A 26,244-nucleotide genomic window follows, 5' to 3' on the forward strand; every position below is an offset into this window, starting at 1 on the left:
GCAGCTGGAAGGCAGTCATACACTGTGACATCATTGGCCAGAGGACCATGTGATCCTGGATGCGGCGCCCAGAGGAAACAACCCTGAGCAAGAGGTGCCCAATCAACCAGCAAGCTCTGGTGTAGCTACAGGCTGTGCAAATGCATGGAAAACAACCCTCTTAGAATGCTGCAGAAATATAGAAATAAATGGTAGATTTTTTTTTTTCTTAGAGTGCAATTCTAGAGCATGTTTATCGTGGTCCTAAACATGGATCAAATGTTTTAAAAATAAATCTAAAATTGTCAGCTGAGGTACAAAAAAAGTGACATTAAAGAGTAAGTAATCACTTGACAAATTACATGTATGTTCTGAGCAGGAGTAGTCCATAAGAGACACCTTATGTCTGCTATAATGTTTATCCATTTAAGACAACGCAAATGAAAAAATAAAAAAAAATGTGATTTTTATTTTGGGATTGTGTGAATTCACATTATTATCTCCAGCGGGAAATAACATGTAAAATGAGTAACTACCTAATATATATTTTAATACATAAATACTGATTAAATAATAGAAAATTGACTGAAATTGAAAGAGATAGAAGAGTAAAAAATGTGCTGCAACATCCTACCAAATGTTCAAATAAAATAAGGCTAAAACTCCTCTTCTGATCTATACATATTGCTTTAAACAATGTATTATTCACCAAGAATGATAGTTTGTACAGCCACTCCAGCATGAAGATGGATACTCACTTCTGTCGCTGTACTGCGGAGATCGAGGCTCTTGTAAGAAATGTTAGAAATAATAATAATAATGATAATGTTATAAGCTTTTATTCTTTTAGAGATTGAAAGGAAAGTTAAGGGATTTATTTTATTATAAATTTATTTTTTTTATCTTTAATTCAAATAAATAAATAAATCACTTTTAGCAGTTTGATGACAATAGAGTCTCTCTTTTAAAACAGATTTGAACTTCAGTAAGATGACACGATTAGACAAGCTTACTTTCCTTATTGTTCACACAGAAAGAAGCATTTTGGGTACAATGGACTCAGTGTTCTAGTGAGGACTGCACACATCGACCAGTCAACATCAAACAATATGCGTGTCCATAGTGCTGCTGAACAACAAACAGAGCCACGGCATCTTTAAGTGAATAAAAACCCAAGAGTGCAGCTGCCCTCTTAATTCTGAAGCAAGGCCACGTCTTTATTGCTCCCTCTAAGATCCTGGCAGATATCGTCACACTACCTTATCTCAGCTCTGAAACTGATTGCCATTTCACCCGCCACTTTTTCCTACTTTTCAGCAAAAGAGATTCACTTTCATCCTTGTACATCTCTGAAGGACACCGTTGCATTTTGGCAAGATATTGAAAAAGAATGTGCTCTGCTTTCAGTCTCCTTCTTTCAAGAATAGCCTAAATAAAAAGGGGACACAAAACATCATCTCATCTCACTTCCGTCTTTAGCGTTGCCTAAACAATGCTAAACAAAGTGGTTACAAAAAAAAAACAAAGGAGTGGGGGAAAAAATTCAAATTGAAGCATTACACAGAAAATGTTACAAAGGCTGAAACAAAAACTGAGACAAAGTCCGTTCTGTGATACAGAAAATGAGTTTTATTCTCATGTTAATGTCTCAACATACAAATCACATTCTTTTTAATAAAAGAAAAGTTCAATCAGTACCTGGCATCTAGAGCCTTTCTAAAAATACAACCCTGTCATGTTGTATTGCTCTCTCTCTCTCTTTCTCTCGTTCTCTCTCTCTAACATAAGCTATCTACTCAGAAAAATAGTAACGTTACAGTTTGCTTCTGCTAAGTCCTTTAGCCCAATAGTCAAACTCGTGGACCGATTTTCCTTTGAAAAACTGTGCAAGAATAGATCCCTTTTTTTTTTTTAATAATTCAAATAAGAAGTGATCCTTTTTTTCTAATTAAGAATTAAAAGGCCATCAATGAAATGTAAGGAACTCGTGTGAGAGATAAAAATGTGTTAGTTGCAGTAGAAATTATAGTACCTTTCATAGTCAGCTGGAAACCTAGGAACAGTTACATGTTTAAGGTTAACAGGTAAACAAGTGCAAAACAAAAACAAAAGGATAAAGTTGCCTTAGCGGATTTTGGCACAATAAGATACGGTTAGGATATGGTTTTGGAGGAAGGGCTGAACATTTGTGTCAATGTTGTTTTTTTCCTTGCCTCCTGAATAAAAAAAATACAATTAAATAACAATGAAAAGTCACTAACATTTAAAACAGATCAGAGGAAGATCCTTTAAGATATTACCCTGCAAAATTTTGTTTCATAGTGTCTTTTAATGAGTACATCGATAAGTGACTGACAACCAACCACGAAAAAACAAAAATAAACTCTGAAAAAAAAAAAAATAAGAAAACATGCTTATAATACCTGCTAAGACATGACTTGACCGCCAAACGTTCCTAGGCATATAACCTAGTCAAAATACATGTAATATATATTTTTATGTATATATATATATATATATATCTATATATATATGTTTTTGTATCTGCATACTGTTAATGTTATACTCTATACTGTTGTTAAATATATGTTAAAGAGATAGAATGATAGTTACACAGTGGTCTGTCTAGCCCTGGAGTGCATTCTGAGGAGTTAACCCGTTGGCCGCCTCTTCGGCCTACCATCGAAACCTTACCATTGTCATGCGCTCTACACCGTTACTGGTCTCAAATCAGCCCCAAAAATCATCTGGTCCAATATGGGTGAAATGATGCACTGGGTTCTTGAAAAGAAATTTTCAAAAATCCTCCTAGCGTTCTGGCTAAGAGACGAGGGGGCTGGTTTCAGATCAGGCTTCTTCTCCGAAGGCACTTCCGAAAGGCCTATAAACTGTCCACACATCCAGCTACTATAGAAACACAATGCATAGAGCAAACATTTGATGCGTTTTTGAGTTTTCATGGCTGTCGCTGCTGGCAGTCGGGTTCAGTGAGACCACAGCTACATACTTCAAGAGGTCTGATGCTTTTTGCACTTCTGTGATGAAAACACAGCGAGGAATGTGATGTCTGATCCCTGGCATTCCATTTCTATAGCATCATGTTCATGCTAACAAACAACCACGATTCAACTCAGCTGAAATTGTCCTTACAATTGTGAACAACAGTCTCAATGTTTTCTCTCCCTCTCTCTCTCTATATATATGTCACACACACACACACACACGCGCGCACAAAAAAAAAAACATACACAATTAGTTGTCAGTCGCCGTTAATGGGTGCATAACTGTAGGGAAACCACAGATGTCATTTCGTACATGGGTGGGTCAGGGGTGGAGGCTGAACTTCATTAGTGTTGAGGTTTGTGTACACAAGGGGGAGGGACACGCATTCAAGCAAATATTGAACATCTATAGTCAGACTTGTCTTCTGACTGTAAACGGACGCTCACAATGCAGCATTACAAATACACCACCAGAAACCCTTAGGGAAGACTGAATAAACATTAACGTTGAGATCCAGTGCTACTAACCTGCTCCGGAGTACATCAGAAATAAAAAGGAGGCTCTGATTATAAATCATAATAAAAAGACAAAATAAAAAAATATCAATAATTTACATAACTAGCTTGCTGTAGTGTACCTATTGGTATAATGTGAATGGGTTCATTAGTGTTTGGGGAATGGAGATGAAAGCCGCAGACAGCTGTAGTGGCAGCCGGTCCCCTCTAGGGGCAGCCGAGTGGAGTCCACAGGACTTTACTTTGTTCTTGATCAACTATAGTCATGATCTGAGTGCAAATGTAAGGGAGGGTGCCGCCTTGGACAATACCTGCAAAGAGAAGGAAAGTGACTCATTGTTCATTTGTGTTATATAAACAAAATGGGCAGATAATCTGAGTGCTGTCGGTTTGTTTTTAGATGTTTAGATTGCATACGAACCTGTGAAGTATTTGCTGTACTCTTGCTCTATCTTCTGTGCACTGTCAAATTGCTCCTTGGAATGTTTTTGAGATACTTTGTCCCGCAGATAAACCGGATCTTTCTGCTCCCTGTGAAACAAATTCAGAGTGGAGGCATGAAACATCACTTTCCTTTCTTATATTTTAATTGTGTCTAATTAAGCTTTTAATCAGCTAGTGAGGGGAATCTTCTGATCTTACATATACCTCTACTGTGTATTAACTGAAGTACGCATTTTAAATAAATACCAAATGAAGGAAGGATACGGCACTAATAATACTGAGAGACTTAATTTTAAAAAGAAAGGAAAAAAACAGGCATGTTTCACCAGCTGTTTGGGATTATGCAAGAGTGTGGTGGGGTGAGGCACGTGGACGAATGCGCCAAAGGGTTCATCATGGGATGAAGAGTGTGAAGGCTTAGCCTGCTCCATCAATCCATGCACACACACACACAAACAGGGAGCGTATGCCACGTATGGCACCAAGCCAGTGTATGTGGTTCAAAGAAACTAACACTAAAGGGAGATCTTTGTGTGTCCTACAGGGAGACAGGCTGCTACTTACTTGATCTGCTTGGCATTTTTGTAGCGGACAAAGACAACAATTGGATAAATGTGAACGCTGTGGAGCCTTTCGATGGCGTGCGGGGCAATGTCGAGCAAACAGTGACAGCCCTGCATCCAAAGAGAAAGAGAACAGGACATCACTTTAACAAACTAATTGAATCAAATGTTTCAAAAGGCGCAACATCTATTACATACCACTCTGGTTTCAAAACATCTGACTAAAAGACTGTAGATGAAAATTAGTTGCCTGGCTAACACATTTAGGGAAATGTTGATTAATGAGCATTGTCCTTACATAAAATGAATGAAATGAAAATCTTGCTTTTCATTCATTGATTTCTAAGATTAAAGTGCTGCTGAAGTGATAGTGTATCTTGAGCAAAGGCAGAGATAAAAAGACAAATTGAACCCACTTTATCTTTCCTGATAAAATCTGATGAGAAAGAAAGGCAGGAACTGAATACCTTATCTGTTATTTCTTTTATAGAAGCAACAGTGGTCACATCGAAGTGGCCACTCCTGCGCTTGTAGTCGACAAAGAGGCAGTCTTTGACGCCACGCTCGATGGCTTGCTGGGATGCCTTCATCACCTCTGCAGAAAGAGTGAGAGGAAGCAAAATTTCTTTCAGGAAAAAGAATGAACATTCCTCAAAGCTTTGGTGTTTTAAAAACAAAAAGAAAAAAAAACAACATACAGACCAACCCCAACCAGTAAGAATCATGTTGCACTATTTAATTATTGTTGGACTGGCAAATATCTGGATGAGATGAACTCACCCAGCACACATCTGCAGAACTTCCCAGGAGACTCTTTGACCAGCATCTCCTTGACGGGGTCAGTGAGCGGCCCGAGGACGAGTACCGGTCGTGGAGAGGTGCACTCCACCTTCTGAACCCGCTGGTATGCCAGGCTCACACAATCTGATGCGAAGAACACACCGACCGGTTCAGCAAACATTTTCACAGTGCCATTTGAATGTCTGCTGCTATTTTTAAACCAAAACATGGAAACCTTTCTTCTCACCATCAAGGAAGGGGATGGAGTCCGTGCTGATGGCATCCAGAGCCACCATCTCCTTGCTGTCTTTGGAGCTGCTGCGCTTGTGTTTCTGTTTCCTCCTGAAGAAGGATCTGCGGGCTGCTGCAGAGAGAGTCTTACTGGAGTCTTCCTTCATTTCTGTCACGCTGTGTCTGCGGTAAAACTCTTGGTCCATCCTACCACATCCATACACACATACAAACAAACAGATTTAACTTAAGAGAAAAAAAAGACACTGAAAAAGGCTGTGTGTGCATCAGTGTATCAGAGTAGAATTGTTTCACAGATCATTTATTGCATTAAGATTAGAGCAAAGGTTTATGTTTGGCATGTGGTTCTGTAATTCAGAGCTGGCTGAAAAAAAAAAAACCCAAAAATCTCTCAATCTCTTTATTGGAAAGTCCAGAATCCACTATAGGAGGAAATGTGTGATTTTAGCTTTTGTTTAGAATCTACTGTTGCCTTCTACTGGCCCTTCAGATCCTCAGCCCTACAAAAACAAAATCACTGCATTGCCTAAGAAGTAATACAAACATAAAAGAAGAAATCTGCTTAGCAACATTAATGCTTATCTACAGAGACACACAAAAAGAGGACAACAGGACCTTGCATTAAGTGCAAAAGGACAGTCCACAGCATATGGAAGAGAAGTGTCATTAAATATGATGGCTATGTTGTAGAAGTATGGTGTAGATTGTTGACACAGCTGTTACAAACTGTCCACTGTTCAAAAATGTATGTGTGTATGCGTGCATTGCATTCTCCACCCACATGTACTTGCTGGGGATCTGCCCCCTTTGGATCTGCTGCGCGTTCTCATCTAGCTGCCAGGCCATCCAGGTCCCAAAGCTGCCCTTTGGTAAAGACTCATCCACATACAGGATGTCATCCTTCTTAAAACTGAGGTCCCCCTCGGCCTCTCCTACCCGGTCGTAAAGTGCTCTGGTGTGAGGGCGAGACAAAGATAGATGGCGAGTTATAAAGAGTAGGGCACCATGAAGGAGCATAAAGTTGATAAAGTGAAAGAGGAGGTGAGGTATCAGACAAGAAAGGTGTGACGAGAACAAGATAAAGAATCAGGCAGATAGGAGGAGGGTAAGAAGGGAAGTGCAGAGAAATCTACTGACGATACAGGCCTTGCTTGCCTCCTGCTGGAGCCTCGTAAGTCATAGCCAAGCAGCCCATCTGTGACAGGCAAGCAGGCTGAGTGTATTTACTGCAGATGACATCACAAGCCCACTTGCCTATATGACGAGTGACTGCGGCAGCTGCGGCAACACGGCCCAACAGACCCAACAATAAAACCTGACTATTTTAGAGCATCATTTTCCATTCATATACAATGTATTTCTAATGGCCTGGAAAACACCCAGCGCTAAAACAGACATGGCATCAAGTCTGGTGTGTTGTGAGCAGGGAGATTAGATAACCTAAATTTGTGGTGTGATTAGCATCACTGCAGTCACACACTGGATCTGGGACATAATGGGTGAGATGAGAAAGATTCCAGCTTGTGCATGTGGCGCTCCAGCAGTGAATCTATATATAGCAGCATGGACAGAGATGAGGCTGCTTGGGGAAAGTTAGTGTGGTCCATGTAAAGAGCTAGAACATATTAACATCCAACAAAACGATCTGTGAATGTACTGTATGTGCATGTACCTAATATAAAAGCCATCTCCTGGGACATCTTTGAGCATGCTGAAGTCATCCGGCCGATGCTGCACCTTCAATGTCACCACCTCCGCAGGCTTCAGCATCTCAACATACACCTCTTCTGCCGTCTTATTCTTCATATTCACCGAGTTGTACTGAAAGGCAAGAAGTAATGATGATGGGGGGACAAAAAAAAACACAGAGAGGAAGAATTTCACATCATAAAGAATAAGACCAACTCTGGGCGAAGAGCTGAGAAATTTGAGTGAGTGTTCACACTCATCTGTGAAATAATTTGCAGTTCTACTGAAGGTTCCACAAGGCTACATTTCCTCCAAGCTTTCAGCCGTATTAAAGTGTCGCAGTATTGATTTGTGCCATGTATGTGGGGAAGAAAACAAACAAGATGGGAGATTGAAGGAGAGACTGATGCTGTACGACCTGATGACAAAGCTGCATGGCAATTCAGACTGCAGGCGCTTCGTGGACAAGGGCTGAGTGGAAGCATGCCAGGAATTGTCTATTATGAGTTTGCGGTGCTCTGTATAGATCAGTGATGTGGAATGAGAGGGAATGCAGACAAGGAAGGGATCAATGACGAACAATGACAGGGCAGGAAAGAAATGCCAGGACCTTCTCACAAAGAGTTCAGCTTTAAGATCACCTCAAAAACCAGATACTAGACCCATTCCACTCTTTATTGTCTATCAAAAGATTAAGAACTATTTTTTAATAATTTATCAAACTGAATAAAACTCCCACTTAAAAAGATCTGACTTAATATGTTCTCAAGAACTGTGATAAATCATAATTATTTACACAGTGCACTCAGTGTACAGCACAGTTGCACACCTCCTCACATGCATTATGAAATTCCTAGACAACAAACTGCGTGTCGAGTGCGTTTGAGCCCACACCTCCAGAATGAGGTCTCCAGGAAGCAGCCCATCAGGGCCTCTGGCAGGACTGTCCTCATCCAGGCTCTCTATGTAGACGCCTCGTAGGTTCCCTCCACAGAGCGTGACTCCCACCTCCACCCCTGGCCTTCGCACCGTCACAAGCCGTGGCTCACCCGCCTTCCTGCTGCCCTCAGATGGCATTCTAAAAGTGGTCAGCCAGAGAGTTACTGAAGCGTAGCGGAGCAAGCGCTTCTGTCACGTCCAACATATCATTACAATGAGCTTGTTTTTTGTTCTTTTTAACAATGTTTGCGCAGAGGTTTACCTGATGAAATTACGGGGACTGGTAGTGGGAGTGGTTTGCTTGGAGGAGGGAGTGAGCGTTCCCTCGTCCTGTTCACTGAGTGTATCGATGGCAGAGTGATTGTCAGGGGTGGCAGCTCCACTCCCCTGGGGAGTCGACTGAGTACTGACTGGGTCCAGACGAGAGCTGCATCGATACAAAAATAAAAGGGGGGGGGGGGTGGGGATTTGTCTCCATCAGTAAAATGAATTCTGATGACCTCCTGATCATCTAGGCAAGTTGAACAGATTAAACTCTCATTAATTTTCCAAAAATAGATACAGTCAGAAGCGATGCAAGTTTTCACATTTGTTCCCCTCTTCTGTGTTTTATTGAAACAACATATTCTGACCAAACAAGCGCCGAAAAAATGTCCAAATCCAGATAAAAACCAAATTTCACAGAGCACAGAATAAGATGTTGGCATCAGTCCTATAAGATTGAAACATGATTCACAAACTGATGCTATTAAATAAAAACGCTGATTAATGTGCATTGCACACTATAAATAAATAAGCTAGCAAAACGAAACAAAACAGTTATGCTATGTATATTAAATTTATTTCAATTAAAAATGGACATTTTTTAGCTCTCAAATATCTAGCAATTGTTGGACTCCGTATTTAAAGTTGAACAGCTACATAGTTAAATACATCTGGACAACTGCTCTTTCAGAGATTCCTTTATGTTCATTCAGCTAAAAAAGTGTAAACGCAGTGAAAATGTACCATCTGGCCTCAATGTTTAAAAAAAAACAAAAAAAAACATACAAATACATTTAAAGAGCACCTGGCCACATAACAACATAAATAACCATGTCATTCTTAAACTGAAAACACTTACTGGAAACTGATTTAGAAAATCAGCCAAGCAGCACACCTGGGAAACTCACACTGACACATCTACTTTATATCCTACAAGAAACATTATATTACCTGGAGCGAGAGTGGTTACCCAGCTGGTACATGTGTGGGTTGTACTGGGCCATAATGGTGATGGTGTCACACTGCTGGCCAATGATGAGGCGAGCTTGCTGCTCTGTAGCGTTCCGTAGATTGATGCCATTATACTAATACAGGAAGAAAAGTGCAATTGAGGAGAGATTTTAAGGAGAGATAGGGAACAAAAAGAGACATGAATGCAGTATGTGAAGTAGTAGTAATTAGCGGAGAATATATATAGAATATATATTTCTAAGTGATCAGACAGCCATTGCTACACTATGCAAAAGCAATGCATGATGAAATTGTGATTTTATAAAGTAACTAATTCATATTCACGATGTTTTTGTGTTTCATCCACATAATGACCTCAGTCATTCCCAACACACAGTTTTAACAAGCTTTCCATGAATTTACAAATCGATTTGTAAATAAAAATAAATATATTAAAAAAATGTACAAAATGCCCATTGTTTACTTGGATCCACTTAAGGGAGGGTGAAAGGCAATAGCAGTCTTTACAACCTGATGTGTGATAGCTGCTGGTTATCTAGTCTTGATGTTCAGTGACTCTCTGCAAAGTCTTGTTCTAATAAATTCACTCTGATTAAAAGCATTGCTACTCTGTTTTTTTCTTTTCACTGTGCAGCAGCCACAAGAACAGTATGTGCCCTCTTGTTGTGACACTTCTGAAGAATTTTAGCTTGCACAGCCATTTTATATGTAGTGAAAAAAAAAACATTTGAGTGAATGCATTTCAACAAGTATTAAAATACTGGGACCTGTGTCAGCACTAATGAATATAGTCTGCCACACAAAATAAATGCATGGCTGGCAGAAAAATGACTGAGCCTTTGGAGCAACCATATATTAAGTCAGCCATATTAACCAGTATTAGACTGCTTCTGTATTGTTCTGCTCCCTGACATCTGGCAGTGCATTTTTATTTATGCCACATCTCACATACAGTATGTTGCTCATACCTCCAGTAGTTGGTCTCCATACTCCAATCCTGCCTGGTGGGCGATACTGCCTCCAGTAACTTTAGAGACAAAGATCCCTCCGTTCTCTCCACTGACAATGGAGATGCCCAGTGGCTCCGCACCCTTGTGCACAATGACATTGCGGGGTTCCTCTAAGTATGGCCTGATGGGAAGGAGGGATGTGTATGAGTGAACAGGCTCCCAGAAAGATAACAGTGTGAGATGGCACACTGGCCAACTTATTTACAGCTCTGGAGTTACTTGCTACCCTGGCTTTTGCTCCAGTTAGACAAAAAAAACATATCTGGTTCAAATTATAAACACAATCCATAGAAAGTGAAGTTGTGTTTCAGTTTGAGCCTGAGCTCACATTTCACCCCCAGGCCTGTAAATTGATCATCGTTCCAGAGCGCCACTTTATGCCAGGTTTAACAGAAGAAACTGGACAGGTTTATAGCACAAGAGCATGTGTGCAACATCATAAAAGCGCGGCCAAGTGAAATCCCTTCACGTGAAGAAGACTTGCATGAACTTTGTGTGTCTTCATAACAAGTTGGCTTTGGACATGGCATACAGTTCTATGAAGGCAGATAAGAGGAATGGATTAGCAGCCAGAAACAGGAGTCAGCAGAGTGGTGATGTACAAACAAGACCATGACCCAGAAGCTTGAGGCTGAATAATAATACCATTGCATAACATACATACTGCACACTTAAAGGGTGACTTGGCTCAAGGCCAAAATACACACATGCATATTGACCATGTCGTCATCATAGGGCATGGACGCTGCATGCAATATCTGAGATTCAAGTGGGTTTTCCAACATGGGGGAGGGACAAGTGCAGACATAAAAACACAACGCTGAACCATTGAAGTTCACCAGGTGTATTCAGTCAGGTCAATCTTTTTTTGGTTTGAGGTACTAATACTGTGACATGCAAGTGACTAGCAATCTGAAAATCAAACTGCGCTCTTGCAAAACGGTAAATAAACATCACAGATTCTCCTTTTGCATTCCACATAGTGCATGTAAAATGCACAAGATTATTCTGCTCCTCTAAGGTATCTACCAAACTTCAGTGACGTATGTGAAGGACGTGAACTTGGTGGGAAGGGGGGGGGCATTCCCTTGATTTTAGCACTGAGGGAGAACGAACCTGAGGCTCCTGAGAGAGGAGAACCTCGGCCTTGCAGCCAGAGGAATCCTTAGAAAAGATCGGTTACGGTAAAGAGATCTGAAAGCGAAAGGTTGAAGAGAGGCGGGAGGAAGATAAAGAGGAGAATGGAGGACAGATATCATACAGAGACAACAACAGTGTACAAGGCTGAGAGGTGTGGGTGATATAAAATGGGACAGAAACGTTGGAGGAAAGGATAAAATAAATTTCCAACATACCGACCGATCGCTGCCTTTTTTTCTTTTTCTTTTCTTTTATAGGAACAGCAAAAGGCTTCCATAAAATTATTAAAAGAGTTTTAATAGGATTTGAACCTGAATTTCAATGAGGGATTGCACAGCTCCGACTGTGATAGACCTGTTGCCTGGAAACACCTTTTAAAATAGCCTAGGAGGATCCCCGAGCACAGACGTAGGTCATATTGTACCCGCTTCTCAAGTGCTCCTTGTAATCATACTCTCTATTACTCACCACCATCCACACCATTTGTAGAGCCATTTCTCAATTTCCCCATCAGCATAATCAACCAATAACAATCATCTAATTAGTAATCTGAGCACATCAGCTGTGAGAGGCCATGTCCAATATGCCAACGTAAATTGGGTCAAAAATAAGTGAACAAGCTAATTTGCGGGAATCAGCAGCATCACAGTAATGTAGATATGCCATCCAGCTGGGGCTGAACAGTCAACATTCAGGTGTACTGCACTTTAAAATTTCTATCCGTGTTTCTGTCGTACCTGTCTTTCCTGCGCTCCCCTATTGGCACAGGGCTGACTGAGATCCGAGGTAAAGTGGAAATGGAGCCTTGTGATTGACTGCTGGCAAATGAGGAGGTCTCCAGATTGAGTGGCGATTGTGGAGGTGTGATGAGACTGGGACTGCTACACTCAGAGTGTGAGAGGGAGCCTGGATTTAGGGGAAGAGACAAAGAGACGGAATAAGAATGTGTGCAGTCCAAGATGACATTATGCATCTTACATGAAGATAGACCTCTGCAGATTATTTACACACATTATTTTTCTGTCTGAGCACCATCTAATCATTAAGGATGCATAATAACACCTTGTGCAGAGGAGATGATAGTGTCATAACTTGATGGTAACCAAAGACTAAAGAGGCTGAAAGGTTCAAACTGACTCATTCTGGTGTTTAAATGAGATTTCTCATCTGAGATGTTGGTTCCCGTTTTCCTTCTGCCAGTGCTGTAAAACCGCAATTTAAAAAAAGTAAAAATATCAATCTTAGAACTCGTTAAGCCCGGCCAGGCTTGGGGGTCGAGAAATGGAGGCTAGACCTTTAGCTGCTGATTTGATGTAAAGGGCTTTTGATTATTTTAATACTCGTGTGGTGAGCGAGAACAGTACCTCGGTCTGACCCCAGCATGGAGCGGGGGTAGCGGGGAGTGGAAGGGATTTTGATCCTCTCTGTGCGGTACTGGACATTATTGGAAGAACCTGGCAGAGGGATGAAACAATACAGGCATAAAGACTGTGACATAATATCCGAAAAGATAAAGGAGCATCAAGCCAGTGACCTCTACATGTGTGTGTGTGCGTGCGTGCGTGCGAGCCAGACTGACCGAGCCTTGCGCTGGATGGCAGTGAGTTTGTACCGTGTGAAGCTCTGCTGCTGCGTGACGATGAGGATTCAGAGTAGTCACTTGTGCGTTTTTGCTGGCTCAGGTCCAGGCTCAAACGACCCTGGTGTTGTGGGCTGCAAAGACAAAGAGGATGAAATTATTTTCATCAAATTTAATTTTGTGGTTATGCCTTGAAGAAACAGGCCAATTAAAAAAAATATTAGCTATCATAAGAGGCACCATCAGAAACAATGAACCAACAATTATATCTCTCATGTAAGCCATCAAGGTTTAAGGAAGCTGTGAGTGTGATAAGGAGGCAACCTGGTGTGGGTATGCTGGTGACATATCTGGGAGGCAACGGATGGACAGTTGCTGGTATGAACACGGTGGCTGCGCACAGTGTACACCGGATTCCTCATCACGGCCGTCACAGCCGGGCAAGGAGCCAGACCCCTGTGGGCTGAATCTGACAAAACACAGATGCACCGCCACGTTAGGGGGGAGTGTCTATGATTATGGTGAGCGCGTGCGTGTTTACGTAAACATCTGAGAAGCTCACTGGGAGGTAGGGTGCCATTGTAGACTGTGGGGACGAAGCCGACGCTGTGCCTATGGGAGCGGCTCGGGGAGGAGCGCAGCATGTCCCTGGGCTCTGGTGAGTGCTCGTCATTAGAGTAGCTCTGTGATGAATGACAGAAACAAATGGTTATCATTTTCCCCTGCAGTGCAACAAAACATCATTACATTTTGGGAGAAATCCTCTACTCTTCACTGGAGACAAGAATCATATGAGAAAAATTACAGAACAAACATCCCACAACAGTAAAATGAATGATTCTGTGTCCTCCTGTGAGCTGAAGGGGCCTGATGAGGTAGCCAGGCATGGCTGTCTGAGCCCGAGGCACTGACTCAGCTCCTGGGTTGGGTGGCTATACTGACGCGGAGGCATCAATCACTCTGAAACGTTGGCTAAGAGGCAAGTCCCAGAGGCATAACTCTGACGGGGCTGTAAATTCTATTACAAAATGGATGCTTTGGCCCACTGGGATGATTTAAATGTTGGTCTCATTTCGAATTCAATCTCAAATGTATCATGTTCTCATTGCTTTATTAGGGAAGCTTCTAACCAAACTGCCTTGAAATTGTGTCTGGAACAAAACAACTTTTTACAGAAGAAGATGTACCACATAAAGTGTCTAGATCCATTTTTTGAGGTATTAAATGGACTCACTTGGAAGGTAGGAAGAGTGATGGTCTGGGGGGTCATCCTACGCCGAAGGGCTGGGGCAGATTTAGGACGCGGCCTCTTCACCTCTGGCTCCTCCCCTCTGGTTCGGCCGATGTCCTCATCACATGACTTCCTCGAGGTCAGAACCTTGCCCTCCAGGAAATAGTGGTTTCCGTTCCTGTCTCGTTCTCGCTCACTCCTCTCTCGGCTTTCTCCTGCTGCCATGGAGATGGCAGCCTCTCCTTTGCCATCTGAGGTGATCGTGCAGTCAGACGCAGAGCTGCTTTGATGCTTGTGTTTGAACTTAAACGAGTCACTGCGAGTGGGTGGGGTTGGAGGGGTTGGGGTAGGGGTGGATGAGGAGGAGAGGGACTCTGTCTTTGAAGGCTGTGGGGAATGCGAGGCGGCGGCAGCAGCGGCGGCTACTGCTGCAATCTGATTGGCTGCCATGTACTCCATCTTAGAAGAAGGTGTTTCGGGGCGTTTGAAAGTGTCTGGGTCAAAGATGGACTTCCTCTGCTTGGGCGATTTGTAAATGGAGAGCTGGGCTGCAGCTGTGACCGGACTGGTGCTATCAGGTGCGACAGACATACCTCCCACCATCATCTTGGGCCACGTGCCCCCACTGTGTTTCTTCTCAAGGGCTGTCTCCATCGTGATGCACTCTGAGGGAGAGAGAGGGTCAAAGGGCAAGGAGGAAGGCGCCTTTGTGTAGGGACAGCACTCTTTGAAAGCACTGGGCCCATAACGGCCGGTGCCCAGGTCAGAAGCCGGCCGAAGGCTAGTGGCATGGAGGGAACCTGTGGAGAATGGCTTGCTGATGTCGCTGTACACCTCATCTGATTCACCTCTGACCTTCCTTCTCTCCCCAGAGATGCTACTTGTGCTGGTGCTTCCAACATCAGGGCAGAAGATGTCAGTCTGTGTTGAGCTGTTGTGTTTGAGGTTGCGACTATTCCGCGAGTGAATCTCGGACAGGTGAATGCGCCCATTGGACTTCTCAGATGACTCACGCAGACTCTCAAAGATGTTCTGGCCTGATGTGCTATGTGGAAAGAACTATAGGGAGGACAGATGAAGGAAGTTTTTAAATGATGCGTTGGCAAATGAATGTGTCAGCTTATTCAGTTTAAGTTGCAAAACTGCTATGTAGGGCGTGCAAAATTAGATAGGAAGCTCATGATCATTTCTGGCACGGGTGAAGCAGAAAAGGAGATCAGAGAGTGAGATGAGTGTGGCCCACCTTCATGAGAGAGAGGCTAAGAGAGTCCCTGCAGCTCCTCAACAGAGCCTCACACTCTGTCACAGATTTGTTATCCAGAGCAATGCCATTTATCTGGGGAACAGAGAAAGACATTGGAAATAAGGACAGGTCCTTCAACATTAAAGCGATGCATGTTCTTCTTTTTGATACTCCTCTGAGACGTGCATATATTTTGGGTGGCAGTATTATTAAAACAGATGCACATGTACAAACGCATACAGGTGACAAATCTCCTGAAAACGAAAATGTCTGGGGCCTGAGATGTGCCTCACTCTGCTGCGGTGTGGAAACCGCGAGAAATCTAGGCCAAAACTTTTCAGTTTGAAGAACCCTCACGCTGCACTCCACACACTTCCATCACAGTGAGTTGGACTTTGGTTGTTGAGGTGGTTATTGAAGAGTAAAGTGAGCAATACACCATGACTAACATTTCTCACAAAATAACTTGAGAAAAACTGTCTGCATTAACCTAGAACAAATCTGATACGTTTTATTAAGGTTCTCTGACCTCTCTAAGCCATGAAGTTCAGCTACCGACATTTGATTGCATCCCATGCATATTTCATAACCCATTCAGTAGTCTGGATTCTTTTTTTTGCAAACAGAATTAAGCAGTTAATAAGTTATATATATAACCTGATACACTAATGTGATTAACGTCCACAGGGGAAAGATAAAATACGATACTCTCCCATGATTACGATCTGAGGACATCATCTGTACTTACCACTGCTAATTGTGGATGCAGCTGAGCTATCATCTGGCATATCAGTTCCCTGGATATATGGAGAAGAAAGCTACACTGCGAAATGGTGTGCAGAGATGTCTAAGTGCTTGGATTTAAAGCTAATGCACAGGTTTCATGCTTAATTTTAAAGGGGGGAGTTAAGGCATCTGCTGCTGGCAGATTAGCATAAGAGACAAGGTCACTTTTCAAAAGACAGAAATTGAGATGCATAGTACTATTTCTGACATTTGCTTTTTCTCTTCCATTCCCCCCCAGGTGGGATTATATTGCAGCTGTGTGTGAAGACAGCTCCACCTAGCCCTCGAGAGCAGCAAGTTTTTGGAGGATTTAATAAAAGCAGGAGAGACTTTCGTATTTCTGCTTCAAATACTCATCCAAATCCCACCTTATCTGGGGTTTGGAGTGTGGATACTGGAATGGAACAAGGCCTGGATTAGAAAGCCTAAAGAACCCATGTGAGCTGCACTGTGCTAGATGTGCAGGAAAGGAGTCTAAAAAAAAAATAAATTAAAAAGAGGATTTCATGGAAGCTAACAGAGACTCACAGCAATCAGTCTGTCTCCTACTGTGAGAGACCCTTCCCTGGCTGCCGGACTTCCCTGGACGATGGCTGTGACAAACACGCCGCTCTCCAGACCGATTCCACTGTCTGAGATGCAGGAAAAAAAAAACATTAAAGAACACAGAAGCACAAACAGCCAGAAGGCTTTTAAATCTATTCTGTCTAACCTTTGTGTCCCACGAGGTTGATGTGAACAGGAGTGACGAGCCTTCCTCCCAGAGACTTCCTTCTTCGTACCACCATGTTGATCAAACCCCCACCATTAAGTACAGCCTTCACGACCTGCTTCCTGTCCTTATTGGTCAGGTCGATGTCATTAATCTTCAACAACCAATCATTCACTCTGGAAACACAAAGTGGACGTATTTAATAAACTGTTCAGTCCAGAAAAAGGGTCATGGGATAGCCTTTTGAGGCAGATCATACCTTAACCTTCCATCAGCGACACTTCCTTTGTCCACTCTAGTAACAAATATTCCACAATCTCCTGGTAAATATGGATCATTTACCCCCTCAGCGATATCAAACCCAAGCGCCTTCAAATCCATGTCATCCTGTAAAAGGCAATAATATAAATGTCAGTAAATTCATTCATTTTGACAAACTTATCTCAGCAATTCTTTAGAGCTCTGCTGGCTGTCAGGAGACTGGCATGTCACCAAATCACTCTCCATAATAAGAGCTGAGGACTACTCTTACCCTGTCTTTCTCAAACTCCACCACCTCTGTCTCCCACTCCAGGGAGTCTGTGTCGATGGCTGAGTCGTGAGAGCTGTGGGCCATTAGCTGACAGAACCGGGCCTCCTTCTCCAGCTGGCTCTCCATCTTCTCCCTTAACAAAGGAAGACATCGCACACAGAGTCAAAGATCAGTCACTTGAGGATGGATGGGCAGAGACAACACAAAGGAAGAATCACACATAAGCAGTGTGTATACAAGAAGTTGTAGTGTGCAACATTATGAATGTATTATCCAGTGTGAATTGAGGGCGTTACATGCAGAAATTTACAGTAGTACATGTTTTGAACTTTTTATATCAAAATAGGCTCAAACTTCAAGTATCTTTTCAAAATGTTTCTTACGTCCTTTCACAAACACCTTCAGTTTTGTGGTTCAGGGAATTAAATTTATATTTAAGAAATCTAAAAGTAGAATGCATACAATGCCCCACTGTCAGTAAGATATATGGTGTCCTACTGAGGCATGCCTTAAGGGAAGCTGTGACATTAAAACCCCAATTTTATACTGTTGTACAGAGGATAGAGAATGAAACTCTCAAAGTCACAGACTCCATAAAGTGCTCTGCCTAAAAAAAAAAAATGGTTGCCATATACAATTTAGCCAGCAGAGGGAGTTGTTGTATCCAATATAAACACATTCATACATAGGGAGGAAGACAGCGAGAAACTAAATGTGTATGTGTGTTCTAAACACTGCCGCTTTTTCGGGATTACACTTTTAATCTGGTCGTGAGGAAATGACGCCAGGCAAACAACTGAGCTCCATGATGTCTCCAGAGGCAGAATGTTGCAGCTTATGCTCTGCCACACACTGAGTACAACAGCTTATAGAGACAAAGACGGTAGACCACATGAAGTTGGCTGGTTAGGGGCAATTTTGTTCTGTACTCTCTCAAAAGCAGAAGGATTTTCCTTGGGCTGCGTATATATATCTTGCCTAGCCTATATTTGCCTTCATGACTGAGGCCTCAGAACCACAGGGAAGACTCACTTTATTTCTTTGAGCTCACGCAGAGCATCGTTCTTCTGTTTCCTCATATCGTCCAGATTACGCAGGGCATCGGCCAGATCGCTGACTGCTCGGTCCCGTTCCCGCCGCAGGTTATCACAGAGAGTCCTGAAGAAGATGAGGAGAGAGGTGATGGGTCTACGACATGTGATGTGCCCCCCAGCTCTGTCAGTCTTAAACAAACCCATACACAGACTGACCTTATGCTCTCCCTCTCCGCCACTATTTTGTCCCTTTCTTGAAAGGCCCAGTCCCGTCGACATTTAGCCACCTCAGCCTCTTGTGTGGCCTCCTTCAGTTCCTGGGACATGGCTTCATATTGTTTCCTCAGCATCTCAATCTCCTTATTAGCTCTTTCCATGTCCAGGGTGGCCGAGTCTTGTTTCTGTGAACATTGAGTACACATGAATAGGATTATTCATTATTAGTAGTGCTTGTATTTGTTACAGCATCTGGTGTGAAAATATTGGCTGGAATATTACCCAGATGCAAAACTTTGAAACAAATCATTGTTCATCTTCACATTTAAAGGTTCACATACACTTGACCTGCAGAAGGACTGCTAAGAGGGCCATCTAGTGGGCAGAGAGAGGTGTGACTTGAAACCACTTAAGGGTCAGTCTACTGACATACTGTAATCCACCAACTGACAGCTCCCTGGATGCACTAAGCTCTTTATCATATGTCTAGCCTTTGACTTTATGCTGTCAAGTTAAAGGTGCATCGGTTTTTACCTGTCTGGCCTGATAGTACTCTCGGAGCAACTGATCCCTTTGAATGATGGCCTCCGTCCTCTCCTTGCGGGCCACGTCTCTCTCCTCCCGGACCATCTCGATGTCTTTGCAAGCCTGGCTCAGCTCTTTCTGAGCCTCGGCCTTGTCCTTCACCTCATGGCAGTACTTCTCCAGCAGCTCGTTCCTCTCGCAGATGGCCCTATCACGGTCCACCAGTGACGAGTTCAATTCCTGTCACAGAACAAAGAGGGCACAATGGCATGGGGGCATCTCCAAACTGTGAGTCATTAATGTGATGCGAAAACATCATTTGAGGGCCACTGCAAAGCGACCCAACACTAGTTACGAGTCTCTTTTGTCTGTCAAGCAGAGTGTTGAGAAATGTTCTTCAAAAAGGCGGTGATGGAGCTGAACTATTTTTGTGCAGAGTCTTGGGAGAAAACAGACTCCTCCTACCTGGCCCAAGCCATAAACAGACGCGCTTAAAAACATGAGAGGAAACAGTTTACTCAGTAGCTCTCAGTAAGACAGAGAGTCTCTCTGGAAAGTTGTGACTGATGAGTAATGACAAAAATGACATCAGCGTTATATCCAACTTTCGACAATAAATTCTAATTTTAAGGGAATAGCTCATCGGGTAATACGTTTATCGTTTTCTTGCCACAAAGTAGATGAGCAGATTTGTACCTCTCTATGGTATATACATAGCTGGAGCCAGCAGCCAGTTAGCTTAGCTTAGCATAAGGAATAGAAATAGCTAGCTCTTGTTCGTCTGAATCAGTACAAAAAGCAAACTGTAAAAACAACAGTTTGCTCTCCTAGCTACATATTTATTGTAGAGTGGTATCATCTCATCTACCTCTTTACAAGAAAGTGACTCATCAGATTTCCAAAAATGTAGAACTATTCCTTTAAGTTTGCGCAGTGAAGAGTTTAGTCATCTTGACATTCATTAATTTCTGTTGGATACCTTCCAAAATATTTGACATATTTCTTGAATTTTTTGGTCATAATGTTTTTTTTTTCTTCATGTTTCCATCTTCCTTACAGGCCAGTATCATCAATAACTGATACACAAAGTAAAGCTACGTACAATCAATACGTACCTGTCTGAGTGCCTCCAACTCTTCACTGGCCACCACTCTCTCTGAAGAGGTGTTTTTCAGTCGGGCCTCCGCTGCCTCCAGTTCTGTCTGCAACTTGTCCAGCTCCTTGATCACCTGGTCCCTCTCGCTCATGATGAGGCGATACTCGTTGAACACAGAGTCCCTCTCCTCCTTGTACTTCTCGCAGTCCTTTGCTGCCTTCAGCTGCAGGTTCTTGTAGCGTGTAACCTCCGACTGCAGGCGCTCCATCTCTCTCTGCAGCTCCTTATTTTGAGCTGAGGACTTGTTTAGCTCCTGTTGCACTGAATCAAACCTGTGACGAAGAAAGGCGGGGAGCACATCATCAGTGAACAATTTTATGAAATGCCCATATAAAATAAGGATGTGCTGGCCGCAATTTCAGTTTAGCTTATATCAGCAGTTCTTCTAACTGTTTGTGTGTGTGAGTACAGGTTTTGGGTCATCACCAGCACAGGCTTGAACAACAATATTACAACGTGTATATACAACATGTTAATATAATGTGATTTTCCCTGCAAAGTGTGCTGCATTTTTTTTTTCTGCGTGTGTGTAAAGGTGCTAAATGCTTTTACCTCCTCATCGAGGTGGAGTACTGCTGCTGGTAGTGCATGGCCGAGTCTCGCTGTTTGAGCAACGCATCCATCTGCTTTTGCAGCCTTCGGTTCTCCTCCTCGGCCTGCTCCAGTCGGCTCAGGTCTGTGTTGTGGTTAGCCACCTTCTCACTATAGCGCTTGCTCAGGGCATCGTACTCCTTCTTCACACCCTCCAGCTTGTCCATAGCTGTGTCATACAGTTTGTTTAACACCTCTGATGAGCCTTTCTCTCTCATTACCTGGTGAGGAAAACAGAAGTCATGTGATATGTCATCATAAAACTACTGATGGTATTCGCAATGTTGATTCCATAAGGTGAGATCAAACTAAGCCTCCCTTTGCTGTGCCCCGCCTTAGCAGCAGATGGCATCAACGTGTAGGCAGGATTCTATTTTTGCAGCCGAAGCACATCCTGTGCCAGCTTAAACAATGGCTTTTAGGAGTGCAAGAGCATTTAGGCATATGAGTAAAACCAAACGTGGCCTACAAAATGAACTGTTTTATGTATAGTGTGTCCTTCAAACCGCATTATAAATTCCCTGCAGGACTATATGCCTCATTATTTCAGGTTTTGCTGATATTGTCCCTCCTGACTCCTGACAGAGCTGCTCTGACCCGGGGGTTGTATTGACCTCGTCTACACAGCATACACTGCATATACACTGATCTTGTAGCTACATGGTTGGATCAGTGTGCCCTTTGCCCAAGCCAAAGCCTTTTTTTTTCTGTGCTTGCCCTTTTCAGAAATGCTCTGTGTGCATTTCCCTCTGCTTGGCCGCCCTCTGCTCTTAGCCTCTGCAGTACTCCCAAAGGTGCTGTATGAGACAGTACTGCACTGGAATCAAATACGGGTTACAGCACCTGTGTGCTGTTTAGAACAAAGAATCCAGCGCATAGAAGACAACAAACGATACTGTTTGATGTTCAAAAATGTATGACTTCAAAAATATGATCGAAAATCCCTCAGAACCTGCTGTTGCTGCAGCCGGAGATCTGCCAGCTCTTTCTGGTCTTGATCATGCAGTCGCTTGAGCTCCTCGCAGTTCTGTTTTAGGTGGTTGTGCTCTCGGACAAGTTGAGCATTGTCCCTCCTGAGTGTCTCCATCTCCTCCTTCAGCTGTGTCTGTTCGCCCAAGACGCGGCTGTGCAGCATGCTGGAAAGACAAAGCACAAGTGTATGTACAGAGAGATACATTGCACACACACAAAAAAAATCTAGAACCCAGAATGTATAAAATGTCTGGATCTTAATTTGACAGTTTATCTTTTATTTGAATTATTTTCAACAATATTCTCACTGCTCTCTCCAACTGTTAATACACCATAAGATCAGTTTCTCTGCTTCAGAAATTTTGCATCAGCTTATGAGCTTTTAAGCTATAACATCACATAAATGCCTCAATTCAAAAAAATGGTTTTTAAAACCATGCATGTTATTTTGTAATACCAATTCCCTTTTAATGTGAAAGCCAGCTGTAGCTCCAAGGGATGTTCTTTCAATTAGGTTAATTGCAACACCATGCCAGTATGTGCTACAGTTCCAGTAAGACAATGCAATAAAACATAATTATTTCTCAAAAGCAACAGGTGGCAGATGACAGGATGTTCATCCTGCGCTTACAACATTTGCACTTCAATAATGAGCCCTGGCACATAGTGAACACTGCTTTTGCACTGAAAACCAACTAGGTGTACTGCATGTAGACAAATACTTAAAACTGAAGAATCTGAAAGGTCCTTTGTTAGCAACCATAAAGAAAACATAAGTACCATGACAAGAAATACTTACTGGTAGAAGTCAGCCTCTTTTACAGCCTCCTCACACCTCTTGAGTGTTTTGGTGTGCTGGTTCTGGAGAGACTGCAGATCTGCCATGGCCCTCATGCACTGACTTTTCAGACGCTCATAGTCATGACTGGATTTTGAATTTGGCCTTAATAAGAAAAATAGCAAGGAATCAAACACTCTAACCCAGCAGCCTTGTATCATAATGTGGCCAAACCCAGCTCTGATAAGAAGACAAAGAAAAGAGAGGTGACCATCCCACAGTATGAGGAATCAGAAGATAGGAATGTAATGTTTGACCATGTGTAAACAGCTTTTATTGTTTTGTTGTTGTTGTTTTTTTTTGTATGCACTGATGTAAGCAAAGTAGCTTTTACATCATTTGTTGCATAAGGAACATCTGGTAAGTAGAGCATATTAAACTTAATTAAGCAGCCAGTGTCAGTGTCCTATCCCTGCAAGGTAGAGTCAACATTATTCCAGACAGCTACGAATTAGTAGTGGAAAACATTGCAGCCAGAGCTAAGAACACTAGCATCATGGTTTTAAATGTCTAGAGAGTTAACATTACCAACCAAAAACTTTGCTGCTCTGAAAACAATGAATCACAGGTCACAGACAATAGTTGGACCTGAAGTATGTTTTTTTAGGCAAAAAAAAACCCCAAACTATATAATCTATAATCACAGTAGATAGATTCATAGACATCAGCCAAATAAAGGTGTTACCAGAAGACAACAACAACAAAAGCAACTTGGCAAGCAGGGCAGAATTTGCACCTGCAGTCGTCGAAGGTGGTCCCGGGCGATGCCAACGCCAGACGCTTACGGAGTTCGTCCCTCTCCCTGGTCACCTGGCGGAGCTGGAACAAGATGGTGTCCAGGTTGTCGCCGGATGGCCGGTTGTCGTTGATGGCAGGGGGTGGGGAGGACGCTTCACCGTTAACAGGCGAGCCTGCGACAGTGAGCACATTACCGGAGGCTAGGACAATTGATCAGCACACACTGGAAAACATCCCCTCCCTCCCACAATGCTTGTCATCATTCAGAAGTTGCATAACACACTAGCCCAGATGCCTCTAAATTAATCTTCTTGGCGCACATAAAAATTACAAAAACATTATAAAGTGAGATACCAAAAAGAGACACAGACATTTAATAAAGGCCAAAGGGTGCCTTTGTAACCAGCTTTAGCATAAAGGAGCAATAGAGTTAAGTCTGGCCCAACAGTCAGGGAAGCCTGCTATGAAATTCTTATCTGCTAGGGGTTTGGCTGCAACAATTTGCTGTAAATTTTCAGAAAATGATCATAGATTTACAAGACTATGCCATGTATAATCTGTGAAATGAAAATGAAAGACATAAAGAGCAGACAAGAGCTGGATTTGATGATGTACTGGATCTCTGCTACTTTCTGCGTGGTTTAAAAGAAAGTTACTAGTGTGTTTTTTGATCAGATATAAGCACTCAACAACAACTCCTCACTGAAATCCTTTATTTCTCCATTTGATTTCTAGGGGACTAAGTTACCACGGGCCTGTCTATCTTATACGAGACCTTGTGGTTCCATTCTACCTGTCATGACCGAGATTAAAATTCACCTGATTTATTTTAAAAGAGGAGGGTTTGCCACTGAAATAACAAGGTCATTGTTTTCACTGTCCGTCATTCACAGTGAAATTCTTCCCGAGAGTAGAAATTGTTTTGTTTTTTCTTTTCCTTCAGTGAAAATAAGATCAATGACTGAATATCTGAGGATTATGTCCCGTCTTTGGCTCAATATTTGGCCCTTCTGGAGGTTTACATAACACAGCAAAGTCATTTGGACCTTTGTCAAAACTAGGGAAAGACAAGCACGTCTTCCACAAGAAAAGAGAAAAACACTCAAAGAGCGTATTTGCGCCGTAGTTGGAGAAAAAAAAAAACTTCCACAACTCTGTAACCTAGCAGAAAATCAAGAATCGTGCTAAAGTCACCATGTCATCTCATTTGTCATAATGCAGCCATGCTGATTTTACTTTGGTGGAGATTTTATAGAACCTGTCTGACCTGGCACAACAGCATTAACAGACATCTTGGGTCGTTATACATACCAACACTACTGAGGGAGCTGCTGCTTTCTGAGTCAGAGGGCATGGTGGAGAGAACGCTGTATGTGGAACCTGCCAAGAGAAGAGATGCAATCAGATATACAACACTAACAGACTTATTCATTAATTTAACACAAGCTGCTATTAATTGCCTGTACAATGTAGAAAGAAGCGAATATTACTCTGTCAGCTTCATATTTCCTGTACTGTTGTATGATGAATTTGGGTTTATACGTGGAATAATAACTTCAACAGTCCCTCTTAGTGACTCTATATTATCACTCCACGCTGCCGCCGTCGTTAAATCTCCTTTCCCTCACTGTGCACTCTGGCTCACTTTGATGCATAGTCCCTGTATGTTTCTGCTACACAGGCAGAATGTCACGGCTGAAATGGGATTTTCTCTTTTTATGTCAAGCACATGGGGAGAGAGAAAGAGAGAGGCAAAGAGAAAATGATTCTCTATCTGAATAGCTGTACACACTGTTAAGCTGGGGGGATATTTCACACAGTCAACCACAATCCATAGGAGAGCGTATGCAGATGCCCATTATACCAGAGAGAGTCCTGCTCCAAAGGGTAACATAAACATGGCGGAAAACAACACTGATGGGTTAAAACTGATTTCTACCCAGATTTTATATCCCTGAATAGCTTAAGTTTCTGTGTTAGCTGCTGCAAGAAGACACCATTAACCACAGTTTATAGCAAACAAGTTCCCCCTGAAATCAGCACAGTTTGCAAAAAGCTTCTGGTATTAAAAATCAAAACGGTCCTCTAAGGCAAGAAAAACATGGAACTATCAATGCAACTGGTATTTTTGATGTTAATTTATTTTTCAAAAATTGGATTTCTAAAAAAAAAATACACTTAAATTAAAAAGTACAAAGTAAATTTATGGCTGTAATGTATTCATTTCCGAATCAATTTATTTTCTGTATTGATTAATCTGTAGATTATTTTCCAGATGAAGTCATTAACCACCACACAAAGCCAGGTATTTTTTAAATCCTCAGATTAGAGAAAACTGGAACCAGAGAAATGTTTTAGATTTTATGTGAAAAATTGCAAGACAAAATAAGTAATCAATTATAAAAATGGTTGTAGAGCAATTTTCTTTCTGTCGGCTACTGATTAATCAACCGGCCGCTCAAGCTCCAAATGTCCTGATAAATAACAGGCAGATCTGAACGTGCATAGAACAGCACAGTGAGGCACATTTAATTCTAATGT

The 26,244-nt window shown here is 42.3% G+C and overlaps 1 protein-coding gene across 4 annotated transcripts in view; it reads right to left on the bottom strand.

The window, feature by feature from the left end:
* Positions 1–1,585: 1,585 nt before the first annotated feature.
* dlg5a (discs, large homolog 5a (Drosophila)) overlaps positions 1,586–26,244 on the bottom strand; it is a 33,992-nt gene continuing 9,333 nt past the window's right edge. Inside the window, exons 2-33 of one of the 4 annotated variants that reach the window (XM_046401958.1) lie at positions 25,015–25,083; positions 23,702–23,855; positions 22,927–23,070; positions 22,108–22,291; positions 21,117–21,376; positions 20,524–20,836; positions 19,418–19,648; positions 18,884–19,068; positions 18,666–18,791; positions 17,634–17,766; positions 17,361–17,488; positions 17,102–17,277; positions 16,918–17,021; positions 15,604–15,696; positions 14,364–15,419; positions 13,692–13,812; positions 13,454–13,598; positions 13,130–13,263; positions 12,915–13,004; positions 12,288–12,456; positions 10,369–10,531; positions 9,380–9,513; positions 8,427–8,591; positions 8,120–8,303; positions 7,209–7,357; positions 6,318–6,488; positions 5,532–5,722; positions 5,285–5,428; positions 4,972–5,099; positions 4,506–4,615; positions 3,919–4,028; positions 1,586–3,808 (exon numbers count right to left, since the gene is read on the bottom strand). In XM_046401958.1, the coding sequence (XP_046257914.1) occupies positions 3,705–3,808; positions 3,919–4,028; positions 4,506–4,615; positions 4,972–5,099; positions 5,285–5,428; positions 5,532–5,722; positions 6,318–6,488; positions 7,209–7,357; positions 8,120–8,303; positions 8,427–8,591; positions 9,380–9,513; positions 10,369–10,531; positions 12,288–12,456; positions 12,915–13,004; positions 13,130–13,263; positions 13,454–13,598; positions 13,692–13,812; positions 14,364–15,419; positions 15,604–15,696; positions 16,918–17,021; positions 17,102–17,277; positions 17,361–17,488; positions 17,634–17,766; positions 18,666–18,791; positions 18,884–19,068; positions 19,418–19,648; positions 20,524–20,836; positions 21,117–21,376; positions 22,108–22,291; positions 22,927–23,070; positions 23,702–23,855; positions 25,015–25,083 (5,768 nt within the window). In that variant the 3' untranslated portion in view covers positions 1,586–3,704. The other 3 variants (XM_046401959.1, XM_046401957.1, XM_046401960.1) reach the window with 3 other exon arrangements.

The sequence above is a fragment of the Scatophagus argus genome, chromosome 10 (genome assembly GCF_020382885.2).
Source record: "Scatophagus argus isolate fScaArg1 chromosome 10, fScaArg1.pri, whole genome shotgun sequence".
NCBI lineage: Eukaryota > Metazoa > Chordata > Actinopteri > Scatophagidae > Scatophagus > Scatophagus argus.